Source organism: Nyctibius grandis, chromosome 31 (genome assembly GCF_013368605.1).
Source record: "Nyctibius grandis isolate bNycGra1 chromosome 31, bNycGra1.pri, whole genome shotgun sequence".
In the NCBI taxonomy this organism is placed as follows: Eukaryota; Metazoa; Chordata; class Aves; order Nyctibiiformes; family Nyctibiidae; genus Nyctibius; species Nyctibius grandis.
The window spans coordinates 2,785,856-2,801,370 of NC_090688.1; the positions used below are offsets into that span (position 1 = coordinate 2,785,856).

Genomic DNA, 15,515 nt, shown 5'->3' on the forward strand with positions numbered 1-15,515 from the left:
GGGCATCCTTATACGAACCAGATGGGTCAGACAGACAGGTACCAGTCTGCCCACGCCGCCACTGAAACCCAACCAGATCCCAAAGGCCTGGAGAAGGACCCGACACACCCGCTCCCACCCCAAAGCCGCATTTCCCTCCTTGCTGGCTGCAGCATCATCCCCATTAACATTCCTGCCAGGAGCATGAGGCTGGGCCTGGCATGTTTCGCCAGGATGCGCCTGGATATATTTAGGAGCACAGAAGATCAGGAGAGGTTTTGTGAGCAGCAGACGAGCCTGCTCCCCAAAAGGAGATGGGCAGTGCCAGAATGGAGCAATGGTGTGGGGTCTCCTGCACGGTGGCCTGGCTGTATCGCTTCCAGGGGCTGCTGTTGGCGGAGGTGTGAGAGATGTGTAGAAAATAAGAAAAAGGAGATTTTTTTTCAACAGCATCATCAGCAAAATTCATTACAGACTGAAAGGGAAGATGCCATCAGCCAAGCTTCCCCCAGCCGAGGAGTGCCTGCAAGGCACCTCGGAACGTGGAGGAGGGCAGGCTCGCAGCACAGCCCACCCCGCAGGCCCTCGACTGCCCAACCCGGGGCTGCAGGAGGCAAAAGTTGGTGCCATTTTCTGCTGATAAGCAGCTTTCCCATGGGCCTTTACAGACCTGATTTTGATATTCCACTTTTTAGCCTTTAGATATTTTAAAACAAATTATCCCTAACTCCCTCCTGCCTCAAACGAGCAAAACACACCACGAGAAACACAAAAACTAATTATTTTTTTAAACTTGCTTTCTTTTTCCACAGCAGTCAGCCCTATTTATAGCACATCAAACATACGCCAGCCTTGCACTCTAAACAGTCACCCACAGTAGAATGAAAACCTTATCCCTCCAGATGCTGGCGTATCAAAGCCTTCCTCTTCCTCCTCGCCACCCTCCACCTCTCAACAGAAAGTTCCCTTCAAGAAATTAAAACAACCCACAGACGAGCAAACAGACAAGCAGCTCTACCCTGGCTCCCCTCACCAGGAAAGGGCAAGTCCAGTGGAAAAAGCCAGCCCATAAAATAATTTTAAAAGGTGCTGTAAATGTTTTGAAACCCAGATAAAGAGGGCTTGAGTATTGATAGAGCCTGACAGAGACAGGTAGAAGCAGTTAAGGAAAACCAGGGCTAACTGGGATCGCCAGTGCCCAGTTTCAATCGTGCCCAGTGGCATGGATATGTGGGATGCTCCGTAAAACCTAAACAAAGCCATGGCCACTGCTCCAGCTCAGCAAGGCGTGACCCCCTGGCATTAAGTGTAATTTTCAGTCATCTTCACCGGCAGCTTTACCATCACAGCGTAACAGGCAGCTGGGCGGTCGCAGCCCCACAGAGCCAACGTGACAATTTACTCTGTTGCTGTGAGTGTATATAAGGTTTAAAATAGATGGGGAGTAAATGGGTTTAGTCACTCGGCTGCAGCCAGCGGGGCTTGGCAATGGCAGGGCTGCAGAGCCCAAAAAAGCCTCCTCGAAACACTCTCCATTTCTAACGGCGTGCCCGGGAGAGGCAGGAGCTCAGCAGTGCCGGAGTTCAGCTGGGAAGCACCCGGGGGTCCTCCCCGAGCACCCCGCACGCCTCTGCCACCGCAGAGGCTCCTTGCAGAACCAGCTTGTACTGGGAGGTGTCTCAAGGCCGATGGCAATCCCCCGCAGATGTCTGAGCTCCGACCTCCTGCCTGTCCTGGGCCCCGACCTCCTGCCTGTCCTGGGCCCCGACCTCCTGCCTGTCCTGGGCCCCGACCTCCTGCCTGTCCTGGGCCCCGACCTCCTGCCTGTCCTGGGCCCCGACCTCCTGCCTGTCCACGCCAACACAAAGCATCTCATTAAAAGTTAATTGTCACCTTCCTGGCGTATTCCTTGGAAATGAGGCAAGACTGGAAGGCGTTGGTCTGACAGCAGACACCAGTCGGGATCCAGAGCACGCACACATCGTGTCGAGGCCTCGTCATTTCGGGTCCATCTCCAGCTCCAGGCCACAAAGGCAGCAAGCGCACGGGGCTGGGAACGGGGAGGACCGGCCAGTTCCCATGGAGCAGCGGCAGCTGATGCCAACCCACCGAGAGCTGTAACGCTGTGCACACCCCTTTTCTCCCCAGCCAGCCTGCAGTTCTGTCTGTTCACGTTAGCTTGGTAGATCTGACTGTTTTCTGCCTCCTTACAAGCTTTTAAGCTTTTTTTTTTTAATTAAAAAAGGAAGGCATCCTTTCTTCAGGAAGGACTCTGCCGAGACGCAGCAGACACCCCAGTTTCAGGAGATGGGCATGCCCACAGCAGAGCGCACGCTAATCCAAGCAACTTCTGACCTACTTTAAGTAGAAGAAAACAGATCTAAGTGTTTACTGTGTGGCACAGGGGATGAACAATCACCGCTGGCCTCATAACGAAGAGGGAGGCACCTTCCCTAGCTAACCCCCATGCTCGAATCGCTGGGGGGTTGGAGGCACCCAGCAGCTCCGTGGTCCTTGCAAGGCTGTTGCACCCGCTGGACTTTCTCACCCTAAAAGCTGCCACTCTACGCAGGGAATCCTGCCAAGTGCTAGAAGAGGAAAGAGCACGAGAGGAAGCGATTTGCCTACTGTCAAGAGCAGGTTAGCAGCAGAGCTAAAAACAGAAGGTGGATGTGACTCCACAGACACCATCTCACATCCCCGTTGGGCTGCGGGGACACCAGAGAAAGAGGAACGGCAGCCAAAGCTCTCGCCCTCCTGCCCCTCCGAGCAAGCCCCTGCTGCTGGCTCCCAACGTCAGCCCCACCACTGATCTAACCTGTCTTGGAGCACCTGACCACTCCACCGGCCACCTAAGTTGTCTGGTCCCCTGTTAAATAGCTCCCAGGAGCATTTTTACACTGTTATCCAGCCCTTGATCTTCTCCTGCACTTTCTTGCCTTTATTTTTCCTGTTCCCACCTTGCACAAAGAGGGCCAGTCCCTTCCGAGACTCGCCACCCAAGCACGAGCGATGTCCTCCTGCAAAGGCACGTAGAGGTGCTGCTGCCTCCAGACATGTGCACCAGGAAAACGTGTCTAGAAACAAACCCAGCTTTCCTCCCCCTCACCATCTGAGACGGGGATCCAGCCACTCTCCACCCAACACCGCAGGAGTTGCCTTGATTTTTGAGCAGGGCAGTCAGCCCAGAACAATGAGGAGCTCCTTCCCTCCCGACAAGGCAGAAAGCCTTCAAAGTGACCTCAGGTTGTAACCTTATCGTACAGGAACCGCAAAGAAAGAGCTGCCGCATGCACAGACAGCGTTTGACGGAGCCAACTGTCAAATCACCTACTCAAAGCGCTATCAAGTGACTCATCTCCATCCCACAGATGGGCTCAGAGGAACGAGGACAGCATGAATTAAAAAAAAAAATGTAACTTAAGCAGCAGCCAGCAGGTCACACTCGCAGAGCTGGGGCCAGAGAAGGGCACGTACACGCACCACAATGCAGCCACTGCCCATTTGCTCAGGGGACTTGTCCTTTCCTTGTCTGTAGCACGACAGTATTTATAATCCTGGTTGTGATCCCTGTTTACGAGGCTCTGTGCTCATCTCCAAGCTAACTCCTCCAGCAGGAGCAAGGCAGCGCATCCCTTCCTCCCTGAGCAGAAGCCGACAGCTCAGCTTGCCCTGGCTAACGCTGGCCAGCCTGCAAAAGGGCACACGCTGCCTTGAAAGCAGACTCACCTCGGAGGAGAAAGGTTTCAATACACAGCTCTCGTGGCAGGGAGACACTGGAAATATTCTTACTGCAGGGAAAGGGGACATCTCCCAACAGTCATTTGCATCATAAATATTTTCTCCTATTATTAGTTACTTCTCGCACGCTCTGTACCAAATGAGACATAATTTCTATTCAGCTGGAAAAAAAAAAATATATATATATAATTGGGTCGAGTTAACAGGGAAAACAAAAACATGTAAGGAAAAAAGTAGCAGCTCTCCTCTCTCCCCCAGCACCTTCTCCTCACCCACTCGCAGTCACTACAGCAACCCAGAGGAAGTCCACTAAACCGAGGGGAAACGTGGAATATTTGCTTTGCATCCAGATTTCCTGCCCAACCTCCCTATTTCCCATCTCGGAAGAGCCTGAGTGAATCACGGCCTGACTTCTGCAAAGCTGCTGAGCCATCATTCCTCAGCAACTCCACCTGACCTTTGTAGACCCAGGGGAAAACAACGAGCAGCTCCTCGCATTTGAGGCTCAGAGCCACTCATTAGATGAGATATAGAAGTACAAAGCACTAGAAGTGCCTCTTAGTAATTGCAGTCGTGGGTTTCCTCTTCTGCAAAGCTTCAATGACAAACTGAGGCAGAGCAGAATCACAGAATCAATCAGGTTGGAAGAGCCCTCTGCGATCATCGAGTCCAACTGTTGCCCTGACACCACCATGGCAACTAGACCAGGGCACTAAGTGCCACGTCCAGTCTTTTCTTAAACCCCTCCAGAGATGGTGACTCCACCACCTCCCTGGGCAGCCCATTCCAATGTCTAATGACCCTTGCTGAGAAGAAATGCTTCCTAATGTCCAACCTGAACCTCCCCTGGCCAAGCTTGAGGCTGTGTCCTCTTGTCCTGTCGCTGGTTGCCCGGGAGAAGAGGCCGACTCCCACTGCACTACAACCTCCCTTCAGGTAGTTGTAGACTGCACTAAGGTCACCTCTGAGCCTCCTCTTCTCCAGGCTAAACACCCCCAGCTCCCTCAGCCGTTCCTCGGAGGTCAGACCCTCCAGACCCTTCACCAGCTTGGTCCTGGTGAACTCACTCAGCACTCAGCAGTGCTGTCCTGCGGTCAGCGCACCGAGGATCAGCCCTGACCGTCCGCCTGCGTGTTGCTCCCTGGGGTTTCACAAAAAGCAAAGAGGGGAGAAAAAGGAACAGGAGGGCTTATGACAGCTGTACGTCCCTGGGGAAACCACCACGGCCACAGGTCAGCTTGCAAAAAAGCAGCAGAGGGGACTTCTGCCTCCCATGCAAACCAAGACAGGTGAAAAAACACCTCCCCGGGGTGCATGACACTAACTGGCATCACCCAGTGAAAAAAAAAACAGCAGTAGAGCTCAGAGACCATCAAGGAACTGGGCAGGAGGCAGAAGAACCTCGGGATGTGCAGCATGACGAGACCAAACCGGGCTGACGGGACACAAAGAGCAGTTACCTAAAAAGTTTGGTCACGGCTGCGTTGAGTTTTGGGTGGCAGAGAGCATTAATGAGCTCAGGGAAGAGCCGAGGTGAGTTCCCAGGCAGGTTTACAGACAGAAAGGAGATCAAAAAAGATGCTGAGCTCAGGCAGGAGCTCAACCCCATCAAAGGGAAGACAAAAAACCCTCTTCCTGGCTCGGAGGGGGCAGAGGGAGCCCCATGCAGAGCACGTTTAACACGGACAGCGTCGGCCAAGTGAAAACCCCAGCACGGACCCAGCGATATCTCAGTGTACACAAACATCAAAGAGGGAGAGAAATACTTGAGAGCACTATAAACACACGTTTTCCTTGTTCATTTGAATACTAGGAAAAGCTTAGTGGCTATCAGGCCAGAGCACAGCGTCCGAAGGAAAAGGAGAGTGGGAAGGAGCAAACTGATGTCCATAGGACGCCGGGAGCAATCCGGCAACGGGTGCTGGACCGGCTCAAACTGCTGCACCAGCCCCTCCAAGAGCTCTGCGTGGGGCCCGTCCCCACATCCAGCCACTCTCTCCTGCTTCCAGCCCGTGCAAGATCACAGAATCACAGAATCGCAGAATCAACCAGGTTGGATGAGACCTCAGGGATCATCGAGTCCAACCGTTGCCCTTACACCACCCTGTCAACTAGACCATGGCACTAAGTGCCATGTCCAGTCACTGAACCCATATTTTCCTTTCTGTGCATCATTAACACTTGCCAATACTCATTTCAGAATGGTTTAAATGTGGAAAAAAATCCCTTCCAGCACTTTGCAGTTTGCTTTTACCCTGCAGATGACACCCTCGATGCATCACCACCCTTTCTGCCCCGCAGCCAGAGCAAGAGGTGCACCAGAAATTCTGGTCGATAACATTTAGATGATGTTATCCCTGTCCAGCACAAAAGCGCAGACTCCCTCGGTCTTTAAAATTCACTCAATACAATCAGGAGGATCTTTCCTACGAGAACAGCTACACCAACATCTGGCGCTCCAGATTTGTGCCTGCCCAACGTCCCCCTAAATCCCCCCAAAAGCACGTGCACAGACACGTGTCAGCAACAAACAAGATGTTTTCTAAATGCTCCACCACGGAGCTTGCAGGGGGGGAAAAACCCAAACCTTGTTGGCAAGAACAGCACCTTTTTATGCAGTGGATTTGCTTCGTACGTCATAATTGTTCACCATTTTCCTGCCTTTTTCATCATGAAGGTGGCAAGATTCAGTGTTAATACAGCTAGTCCTGTAAAGCCAAAATAGATCAGGTCATGAAAGTGGTTAATAAATTATCATTGATGAATGAAGCCTGGGCCAACAAGAAGATACAGCCTGGTTTTCAAGCTCTAGGATGAATTATGAAGCATTTTCTCAATTAGAAAAAGCCCTTCAAAGCTTTAATCATGCAAATTTTATCTTCTGTCTGAAAGACAGAATTTCATTATGGAGATGTGTTGAACCTTTTTTTTTTTTTTTGAGCAGAAAAGCAATCCAATTAGTGACAGTATCATGAACTTTATTAATAGCCAGTTAATATGAGATGGGAAGATTCTAAAATTCCCAGTGGCTTCAAAAGAAAGAAAAAAAGGATGAGTTCTATTAATAAGGTATCGCCAACAGAGCTAATTACACATGCCATGGGCTAGAAGGCTTTTCTTGGAAGCAAGAGCAGCCCAGATGCTGTCTTGATGGACTCTCCACCTGCAAGAGGAGCAGCAGGGCAGGTCCAGGAGCTCAGGGGAATGTGTTCCCCCACCCAGGACATCCCACAGGTCGAAGAGCTCACCAGCAGCCCTGGGTGCTATCGGCAAACCCCCATCCCACAACGAAACCGTGCTGCTGCTGGGGAGGATCCCGAGAGCAGCTTGTTTATCCCTCTGGCCTGGGCCGAACACGGCCCCTTCCTGTCAACAGGAACCCGCTCCTGGAAGCCACGGGATTGTCGAAGGGATGGGGGGGCCGAGGGGAAGAGGAAACCTTTTAAAAAACAACAAAAAAAGTAATTACGGCTTTTATAATGACAGGGAGAGGCCAAGAGGGGTTGAATCTTGCACTAAGTCACGTCACACAGCAGCTTATGGAAAGGGAAGCTAAGCGATGCTCTGGGGTTTTCGCAGCCTGATGAGGCCGGATCCTTCCTCATCCTCTTCGGCTCTGCACAGACTCACCTGCTCCCCGGGGGAAGGCTGGGACACAGCCATGGCAGTGGAGGGGGCACACAGCTCAGGGGGGAGCAGAGCTGCAGGAAAAGTTACCCTCGTTGCCAGGAGCTCCAGCTCCGGGCCCCTGACTCCACAGCTCAGGCTGATGATTTAACCAACGCAATTAAAAAGACGGGAGGGACCACGAGCGCAGCCCTCTGCAACGCGGGAGCCTTATGAAACAGCATCAGCGTCGAGATGCATCACTGCGTTTCCATGTGAATGAGTTCAGCTGGCATTACAAACCCAAGACCTTCTGGATTACAGATTTATTTTATTTCTGGTCTTTTCGGTCGTTTGGCATCCTGCTTGGGAGCAGCGAAAGCCAGCAGCCTTCTCCAGGAGGGACAGCACCATCGATGCAGGCTGCAGCGGGCTCATAACCCCTCACACCCCGCTGCACACAAATTCCCTCCCCGAGGGGCATCGAGCCCGTAGTTTTGACTTTGACATGGGTATTTCTGCAGGCTGGGGCAGGAGGAGCTGCCCTGCTCCCAGCACGGGCTGCCGCCCCTCCGGCTTTACCACCCAGGGCTTGGATGGGGCTGCGAGCCCTGGCAAAAGGCACTGGCATATGTAGGGATGAAGGAGAGAAGGAACAAAAAATGTGCTAAAGAAATGAATCAGCTTTTACAAGCCAGACTGCCTGATCTCATCCCTATTTTGCTCTTTCCCAGGAGGAAAGTATTGGCAGGGAGAAGGGGGAGGAAGGATTTCCTTCCACCGCATCCAGAAACCATCCCCCTCGGCACCGTCCACTTTCAATAGTTCACCCATAACCTGTGAAAACACAGTTAGAGAAATAGATAATTTTAAACAGAAAGCCCCGAGGCAGACGGGCAGGCAGCACCACGCAGAGCGAGATGACGACAAGGAATCAGCACTCCCCACGCCGCACAATCGCCCCTGGCCTCGAGTCACGTATCCTTCCTGCGTCCCAGATTCCCCCAGCTGCAAACGCAGGAGAACACTTTCCCTGTTTGACGTGAGAAACAAGGAGAGGAGCAAACAGAGCAGGGTATGGAGAGCTGGAGTTTTCCACCTCTGTTTTCTGTCTTTGCCTTCCAAGAACCTGAGTTCTCACTACTATTAGAGCCCAATGGCTGTGAAAGCAATCTTAAAAGGAAACTAAAAAGCCAAGTTAAAGTAACCGACGTAGAGACACGAGCTATCCCCTGCCTGCGACTCCAGACAGGCTGAACAACACTGAGAAAAGCCCAAACCTGCTCCATTACAGGGCTGCTCAGCTCAGCTCTGACAATGATTAACCAGCCCAACGTCACCGTGCCAGGCGCTTCCTCGACAAATCACGCAAGAAAAGGAGAGGGAGTTAATATGAAAACACCCTGCACGCCGTCACTTCGGCTAGACGTGAGAGCAGGCATCTCTGCAAGCATTCAGACATCACCACCACCTCGGCTAGGAGCTGAGATCTAGTCCCCGTCACTCAGAGGTTCGCCCGACGCACAGCACGTGTGTCCTCCTCCACTTTCACCTGCCATATGTGGATGTGCAAACACACGTGTCACCAAAACACCCAGCCCCAGCGACAGCAAACTGCTCGGGGTGTCAGGTGAGGATGAGGGCTACTGCTGAATACGACTCCCTCCCAGACAGACCCGGCTGCCAAGCCAAGCAGGAGGGATGTCACACTGTGCTCCAGCAAACCCGGCTTTCCTCCAGCCTCGGGAGCAGATTAATACTGAAAGATAAACTAGGGAGGCTGCAGGGGACTCCAGCCCAGGTTAATATTAATAGAGCAAACACCAGGCGCTGTGGGAGGGAAGGTCAGGCTGGCAGGAATCAGCAAAACCCCTTGACTCCCCAGTCCAAATTCCCATTTATAGATAAGGAACTTAAGAGCCCGACACGGCCAACGAGCTCCCGCAGGAATCACCCGCTCGCCGTGCCGTTGCAGCACCCAGCCTTTGTCACCAAAGCACAGCCACCACCACGGCAAAGCCAAGGAGGGACCCGCTCCCAGCATATCTCCTCCTGCTCCTCAGACCCTGCCGCTGAGGGGTGGCCTGACTCGCTTGCCAGTGACAGGGCACGGGTGTGCAAAATTCAGCAGAACAGCTCAAAAAGAACACACGAGCCCAAAATAGCACCTCAACCCCCCCCTCAGGTGCCTGGGCAACTCTGGGTGCTCTCCTGGGTGAAATCTCAGCCCCAACACACGAGCAAGGGCTCCCCCAGGATTTTACCCATGGATGGGGCAGGCAGCCTGCGCACGCTCGGCACCGCACAGAGCGCCTCGGGTCCACTCTTGGCTTTATTAATTGCTGGAGGATTCAAGACAAGTCAGCACGAAATTCTGATGCCACCACAGAGCAGAGACTGGCCTGCCTCGGCGGGCTGTGCCCCCCTTTAATGTCTCTGGGCTCTGGCACTGTCCTAGGAGCTTCAGCTCACATGCCCTCGCCAAAAAGCTGCAGCAGGAGAACATCTAACAGAGCTAGAAGGTCCTAGATAGAAGGAAGAACTTTTTTATGGTGAGGGTGGTGAGACACTGGCCCAGGTTGCCCAGAGAGGTGGGAGATGCCCCAACCCTAGAAATATTCCAGGCCAGGCTGGACGGGGCTCTGAGCAACCTGATCCAGAGGAAGATGCCCCTGCTCCCTGCAGACGGGTTGGACTAAGTGATCTTTAAAGGTCCCTTCCAACCCAAACCAGTGTGTAATCTCTCTGCCCTGCAGCACGGTCAGCAGCGGGAGCACGACCCTGTGCTCTCCTGGCTCCACAGCTCCTCTCCAGCCCGACACCATCCACGGTTTAAACTCCGACAGCAGCGAGTTGGAGCAGAAAAACGTGCAGATGAACTTGGGGTGTGTCAGGCTTCACCAGAGCGGGAGCGAGCCAGAGCTGGAGGGCAGGCACAATCCAAACCATCTGCAGCAAGACAGGGCACCAACTGACAAGCTCTGGCCAGGGAAAGGGGCCTTGTGGGTTTGGTTGTCCATGTGGAAGGTTATCCTGCATGCTACGCTTCCCTTTTCTCTTCTACCAGGAGATCCTGCTGCTGCACAGCGCATCTGTGATGTCTGGAGAAACCCACTGCCCGTCTGTGCACACAGCAAAGGCGGCGAGCGGAAAGGCAATGAGAGGAAAGGAGAGAAAGCCCCAGAGAGCCAGATGCGAGAAGGCCTGACTTAACCTCAAAAAAAAAGAAAATAAAAGGTAGCTGTTAAAAGGTATCATCTGGGAAAGGGAGGGAGAAAACCACATTGGAAAGCAAAGCGTAGAAGGAACCTCATCCAAACAGAAATAAAGGAAATCCCAATCCGGCACGGTGAGAGCAAACGACCATGAAGGCCAAAAAAAAAAAGGAGAAATGCCATCCCTGCCAGCTGCGCCCTGTCCCCCGTCCCCAAACGGTCCCTGTGCAGCGCAACTAGGAGCGGATTCCTCTGCCTCAGCCTTCCGAGCAGATGCCCCGGCATGGCAGCACCCGGGCGCCAGGCTGCGGGGAAGGGAGCTCTTAGGGCTCGCTAACAGCCGGCTGGAAAGCTCGGGAATCGGTGCTCCGTCCGGGCTGGAACGGCTGTTAGAGGCTACAAGAGCACATCCCGGGCTCTCGGGACAGGCAGAAAGCAAGCAGGAGCTATTCACGTCCAAAAATATCTTCAGGAGCCTTAAGAGCAGTCATCAAACTCAGGAAAAAGTGTGCTCGTCAAGGGCTGGCTAGTTTTAATTAGCGCTCGCCTCTCCCCCTCTCGGAAAATGGCTTTTGTACTTGGCATGCGGAGGAGGAGGCTGCTGGGCTGTGTCTCGGGCCAGGGCTCGCCAGGCACAGCAGGACACGAGCCGCAGCTTGCAACCCCAGTTCCTAAGCCCAGGCAGGCCTAGCAGGGTTTAGGCTCGGACCACACAGGCTTTGGGAGCACGTTAATCCTGTTCGGGGTGACAGCGGCGCCCAGGGCTAATACCAGCCCGGTTTAAAGAAGCGATGCCAGCAGAGCTGCGTCTGCTCCCCAAGTTGAACCAATGGCACACAAAAACATGTCTTCTGTCCCCAAAAAGGCTCTGTTATACCCGAAATGACAGTATTTGGCAAGCTGTGCCTTGGTCACTGGCCGAGCCACAACTGGACCCAAAGGAGCCACGGCGATACCGCACCAATGTGGGCTACGGAGATGGGCACCGCACATGCTCCCCGGCTCAGACCCGTCCCCAGCACACAGGCTGTGCTGCTCCTCCTGCCTCCGTGCTGCTGGGCAGGGTACAACCCCAGGTAGGACAGTCCTGCTGTCATGGAGGGAGGGGACGCGTTTACCACCGCCATATCACAACAGCACCGTCTCCACCCTAGGGCTTGTCACTTCAAACCGGTGGCTGATAAACCTGCCAGTGCCGGGCTGGGCTGGCAGCTCAACACGGAGTGACAAACCCACTTCAAGTAGTGACAAACCCACTTACACCTAATAAAGCATCAGATTCGCCGCGGGACGGCACAGGCAGGCGCCTGCTCATGCCACCTGCCCTATCCAGAGGTTCACGGACACTTCTGCAGGATTTTAGGACTCAACACCAGTCTGTATAAAAAGCAAATGGTGCAAATGGAGCCATTGCTACACCACGAAGATCCTGCGAGTTCCTGAGTGGACGTTGATGGATCAAGGCTGGCCGGTACCCAGGACCGGCTGGTCTTGTACCTGCACGCAGGGACCTCCCACCCTGCTCCCAGCTCGTGATGCTGGAGCTCAAAGCTGCTGCTGTTGTTTCTCCTCCTTCCTTTTGCGAGAAGGTTTTCTACAGGTTGTTTTTTTTTTAATTTTTTAATACAGAACATTTTGCTGTGAACCAGCAAAACCTGTTCTGGACGCACACACAGAGCTGCTCACCATCTGCAGCATTTGCCAGCGTGACATTTTTTTTGTTGCAGGATACTATCTCAGCTCTCTCCTGCGTGTGGGCGCCCGGCTGCCTCACCCAAGGAAGACGTGGGCCCGCAGGAATCAGACAGAAGCCCACAAACCAAGCCCAGCTCCCTTCGGCTACCGAGGAGGCTGAACTGGCCCCCTCGTCGTGCAGGGAGGCAGGGGGGGATCCCAAACCCGCCGCTCCAGCAGTGCTGAGGTCCTTGCAGACCTTGGTGCTGGCTCCGTTTTCTTTCAATTAACAACAGACGTGGAAGGAAACATAACATTTTAGGAAAGATCTTCCACATGTTTAGTTTTGGCAGCGTCCGACAGCTTTAAGGGAGCCAAAAAATAACTAATCCTCCTCTCCCTCAGCCAAGGGGCGGCTGAGGAGTGGGACTGGTGGAGGGAAAGGGAAGGAGGGTGGAAAGGGAAGGGAGAGGAGGAGAAGACAGAAAACCAGCTGAACTGGAACCAGTGACTCCCAGTTAAAGCATCTCTAAAGCGTAGATACCGGTGTCCCCATCACCGGGGCACTACAAAGGGGGTGGCAGCATCTCTGAGAGAGGACTGTGTCCCTTGCGTCCCTGATATTGGTGGAAAACCTCACACCAAACCCAGCTTCTTCGGGTTAAATCAGCTCCTAAAACCCCGCGGCAACAAGAGCCGTGAAGGAACTCACGATGCAGGTGCAAACACACGCGGCGCAATCGCAAATACACCTTAACTCCCACTTTAATACGCCACCGAACGCAGCCTGTAACACAAAAAAAATACCCCAAAGACCACATATGACTTCACTTTACAATAAATCCCCCCCAGAAAGGCTTCATCAGGTGTTTTTAAAATTATGTTTTTAGACTTTAGAAACACGCTGCTCCTGACTCATCGATGAGCTTTCGCCTCTGATTGCCCCGCGACACATCCACGCCAGCAAAACCCTCCTACACCCAGTTCTCAGCACAACCTTCCCCCATGGAAGTCATAAAAAAGAAACCAAACCCATCACGACGCAGGGGTTTGCGAGAAAGGGGGTGGGGGAATGACTTCAGGAATCTGTTATTTTGCTTTGCTGCTTTAAGCAAAATGCTTTTTCGTCAACACGGCCAAGAAAAGAGGCAACGCACGGAGCAAACACGCTTGGGCTGAGCTTAAACTTTGTGCCTGGAAAACCCGGTCGGGTGGTAGATGTGTGCGAAACTCATCTTAAATTTAAAACAGGTGCAGAAAAGCGGCGACCAGGGGAAGCAGAGGAGTATTTTCCAGAATAGTTCTGAAAATACACTAAAAATAAATCCCAACTGTTAATTTCAGCGGCATTTGGGAGCAGCGGGAAGGAGAACTCTGCTCCAGGGGATCGGGAACAGCCACCCCTCACGCAGAGGGTGAGGGACAAGGTGGTTACAAACCCCATTAGAAGCAGATTCCCACGTCCAGGGGCAGAGCTGCAGCCCCCTGAGCTGCGAGGAGCCGCCTTCACCATCTTCGCTTTCGGATGACATAAAACTCACTGTTTCCCACCAAAACAAACGACTACGGGATCGATTTTCGCTCGGCTAAAAGTCGCACATCTGACAAGTTTTTTCCGATGTCCCCCAGCCGTTTCCCGTGCGGGCTCCGGGCTCCCTCGCCCACCCCAAAATCCTGCCGCCAGCGGCTCCCCAGGAAGCGGGGGCTTCCCGAGGTCGGGCTGCAGCTGCCGTCGAGGTTAGCGGGGCCGGTGACTCCCAGCTAACGACCTCGAACCCTGCTTGGCCACCACCTTCCAGGGGCTTTTCTCTTAAAATCCTGCCCTGATTCGAACACCCAAGGGCATCTCGGCCGTTGAGGTGCTTCACCACGATCGCCGTCCCCACCACCATCGCCCGCTGTGGACACGGACCTACTTTGGGTCCCCAGGACACCCACCTAGATCTCGGGCACGGCCGGCACCCAAACCCTGGGACCCTCCAGTCCACAGTGGGTGTGTTTCCCTGCTGGGGTCCCACCAACAGCCCTGGCCCGGAGGGTATGGGACAGTCCCCAAGAACCCCCCAGGCTGCATCCCCAGGACCCCCCATGGTTAGGGAGCACCCAAAGGGGCCACAGGACCCCCCAGGAGCCCCCATGGTTAGGGGAGCACCCAAAGGGGCCACAGCAGGTGCGTTTCTCTGCTGGGGTCCCACAAACAGCTCCGGCCCGGGGGGTACGGGACCATCCCGGGAGGCACGGGATGATCCCCGGGAACCCCCAGGCTGCATCCCCAGGACCCCCCAGTGTTTGGGGAGCACCCAAAGGGGCCACAGCGGGGGCGTCGCGGCACCCCGCTCCCCTCACAGCCCGCACAGGGCTGGCCCTGCCCCGCCACGGCGGGGGGGGAACGGGACACCGAGCGCCAGGATGGGCAATAGCCACCGGGAGGGGAAAGCGGGGGGTGTTGAGGGGCACCTGGAGAACCGGGCGCTGGCAGGGAGGTGCGGGGGGTGCCGAGGTGGAACAGCGGGCATTGGCGAGGGGCCAGCGGGCAGGGGTACCGGGGGGGACAGCCGGCGGACACGGCCGGGCGCCGGGAGGGGATAACGGCGGGTATCAGGGCACCACCGAGCCGGCCCGGGAGGGAGATCACTGAGGCGGAGCGGCGGGCGCTGGCAGGGGAAGGCCGGCCACCCCCAGGCGGCGGTGGCGGGAGGGGGGTCGCGTGTGCCCGGTGCCTCACCTGGCTCGCCTTGTAGAACTGCTTCTTCAGCCCCGCCACCGACATGCTGGTGCCGCCTCTGCCGAGGACGCGTGGGGGCGGCGGGAGCCTCGGCACCAGGAGCCCGGCCCGCCCCGGCCGCTGCCGCCGCTTCCGCCGACCGCCGTCGCCAGGAAGCGCCCGCCCCGCCCCCTGCCGACCCGGCGGAGCCACCGGCAACCACCGAGAAGCGCATGCGCAGGCCGGAGCACCGCCTGGTCCGCCACGTGGTACCCCCGCGCCCCCTGCCGGCGGGGCGACGCCGCCTCACGTGGCGGTAGAGCCGTGAGGGGAGGAGGGACACTGTATCGCGACAGCAGGGACGGGCAGTGCTGCCGCCTCGTGTCTCTGTATCACAGCCACAGCTCTCTCCTGCCGGCCGGCGCCCGGCCAGGCTCGTCCGGCAGCGGGAGGCCCGCCCGCGCCCCCACCAGCACCCGCCATGGCACCGGGAGGGACACGAGGGAGACAACGGCCCCAGCGGGCGCAGCGCCGCCGCCGAACTGCAACTCCCAGGATCCCTCGCGGCTGCCGTCTGCCCCCTCTGCGCCTGCGCG

The 15,515-nt window shown here is 55.2% G+C and overlaps 1 protein-coding gene across 3 annotated transcripts in view; it reads right to left on the reverse strand.

The window, feature by feature from the left end:
- The window catches only part of SH3GL1 (SH3 domain containing GRB2 like 1, endophilin A2), a 28,794-nt gene extending 13,715 nt beyond the window's left edge, over positions 1–15,079 (reverse strand). For all 3 annotated transcript variants that reach the window (XM_068420537.1, XM_068420536.1, XM_068420535.1), the window contains exon 1: positions 14,941–15,079. In XM_068420537.1, the coding sequence (XP_068276638.1) occupies positions 14,941–14,985 (45 nt within the window). In that variant the 5' untranslated portion in view covers positions 14,986–15,079. The remainder of the gene's footprint in view (positions 1–14,940) is intronic.
- Positions 15,080–15,515: the final 436 nt, after the last annotated feature.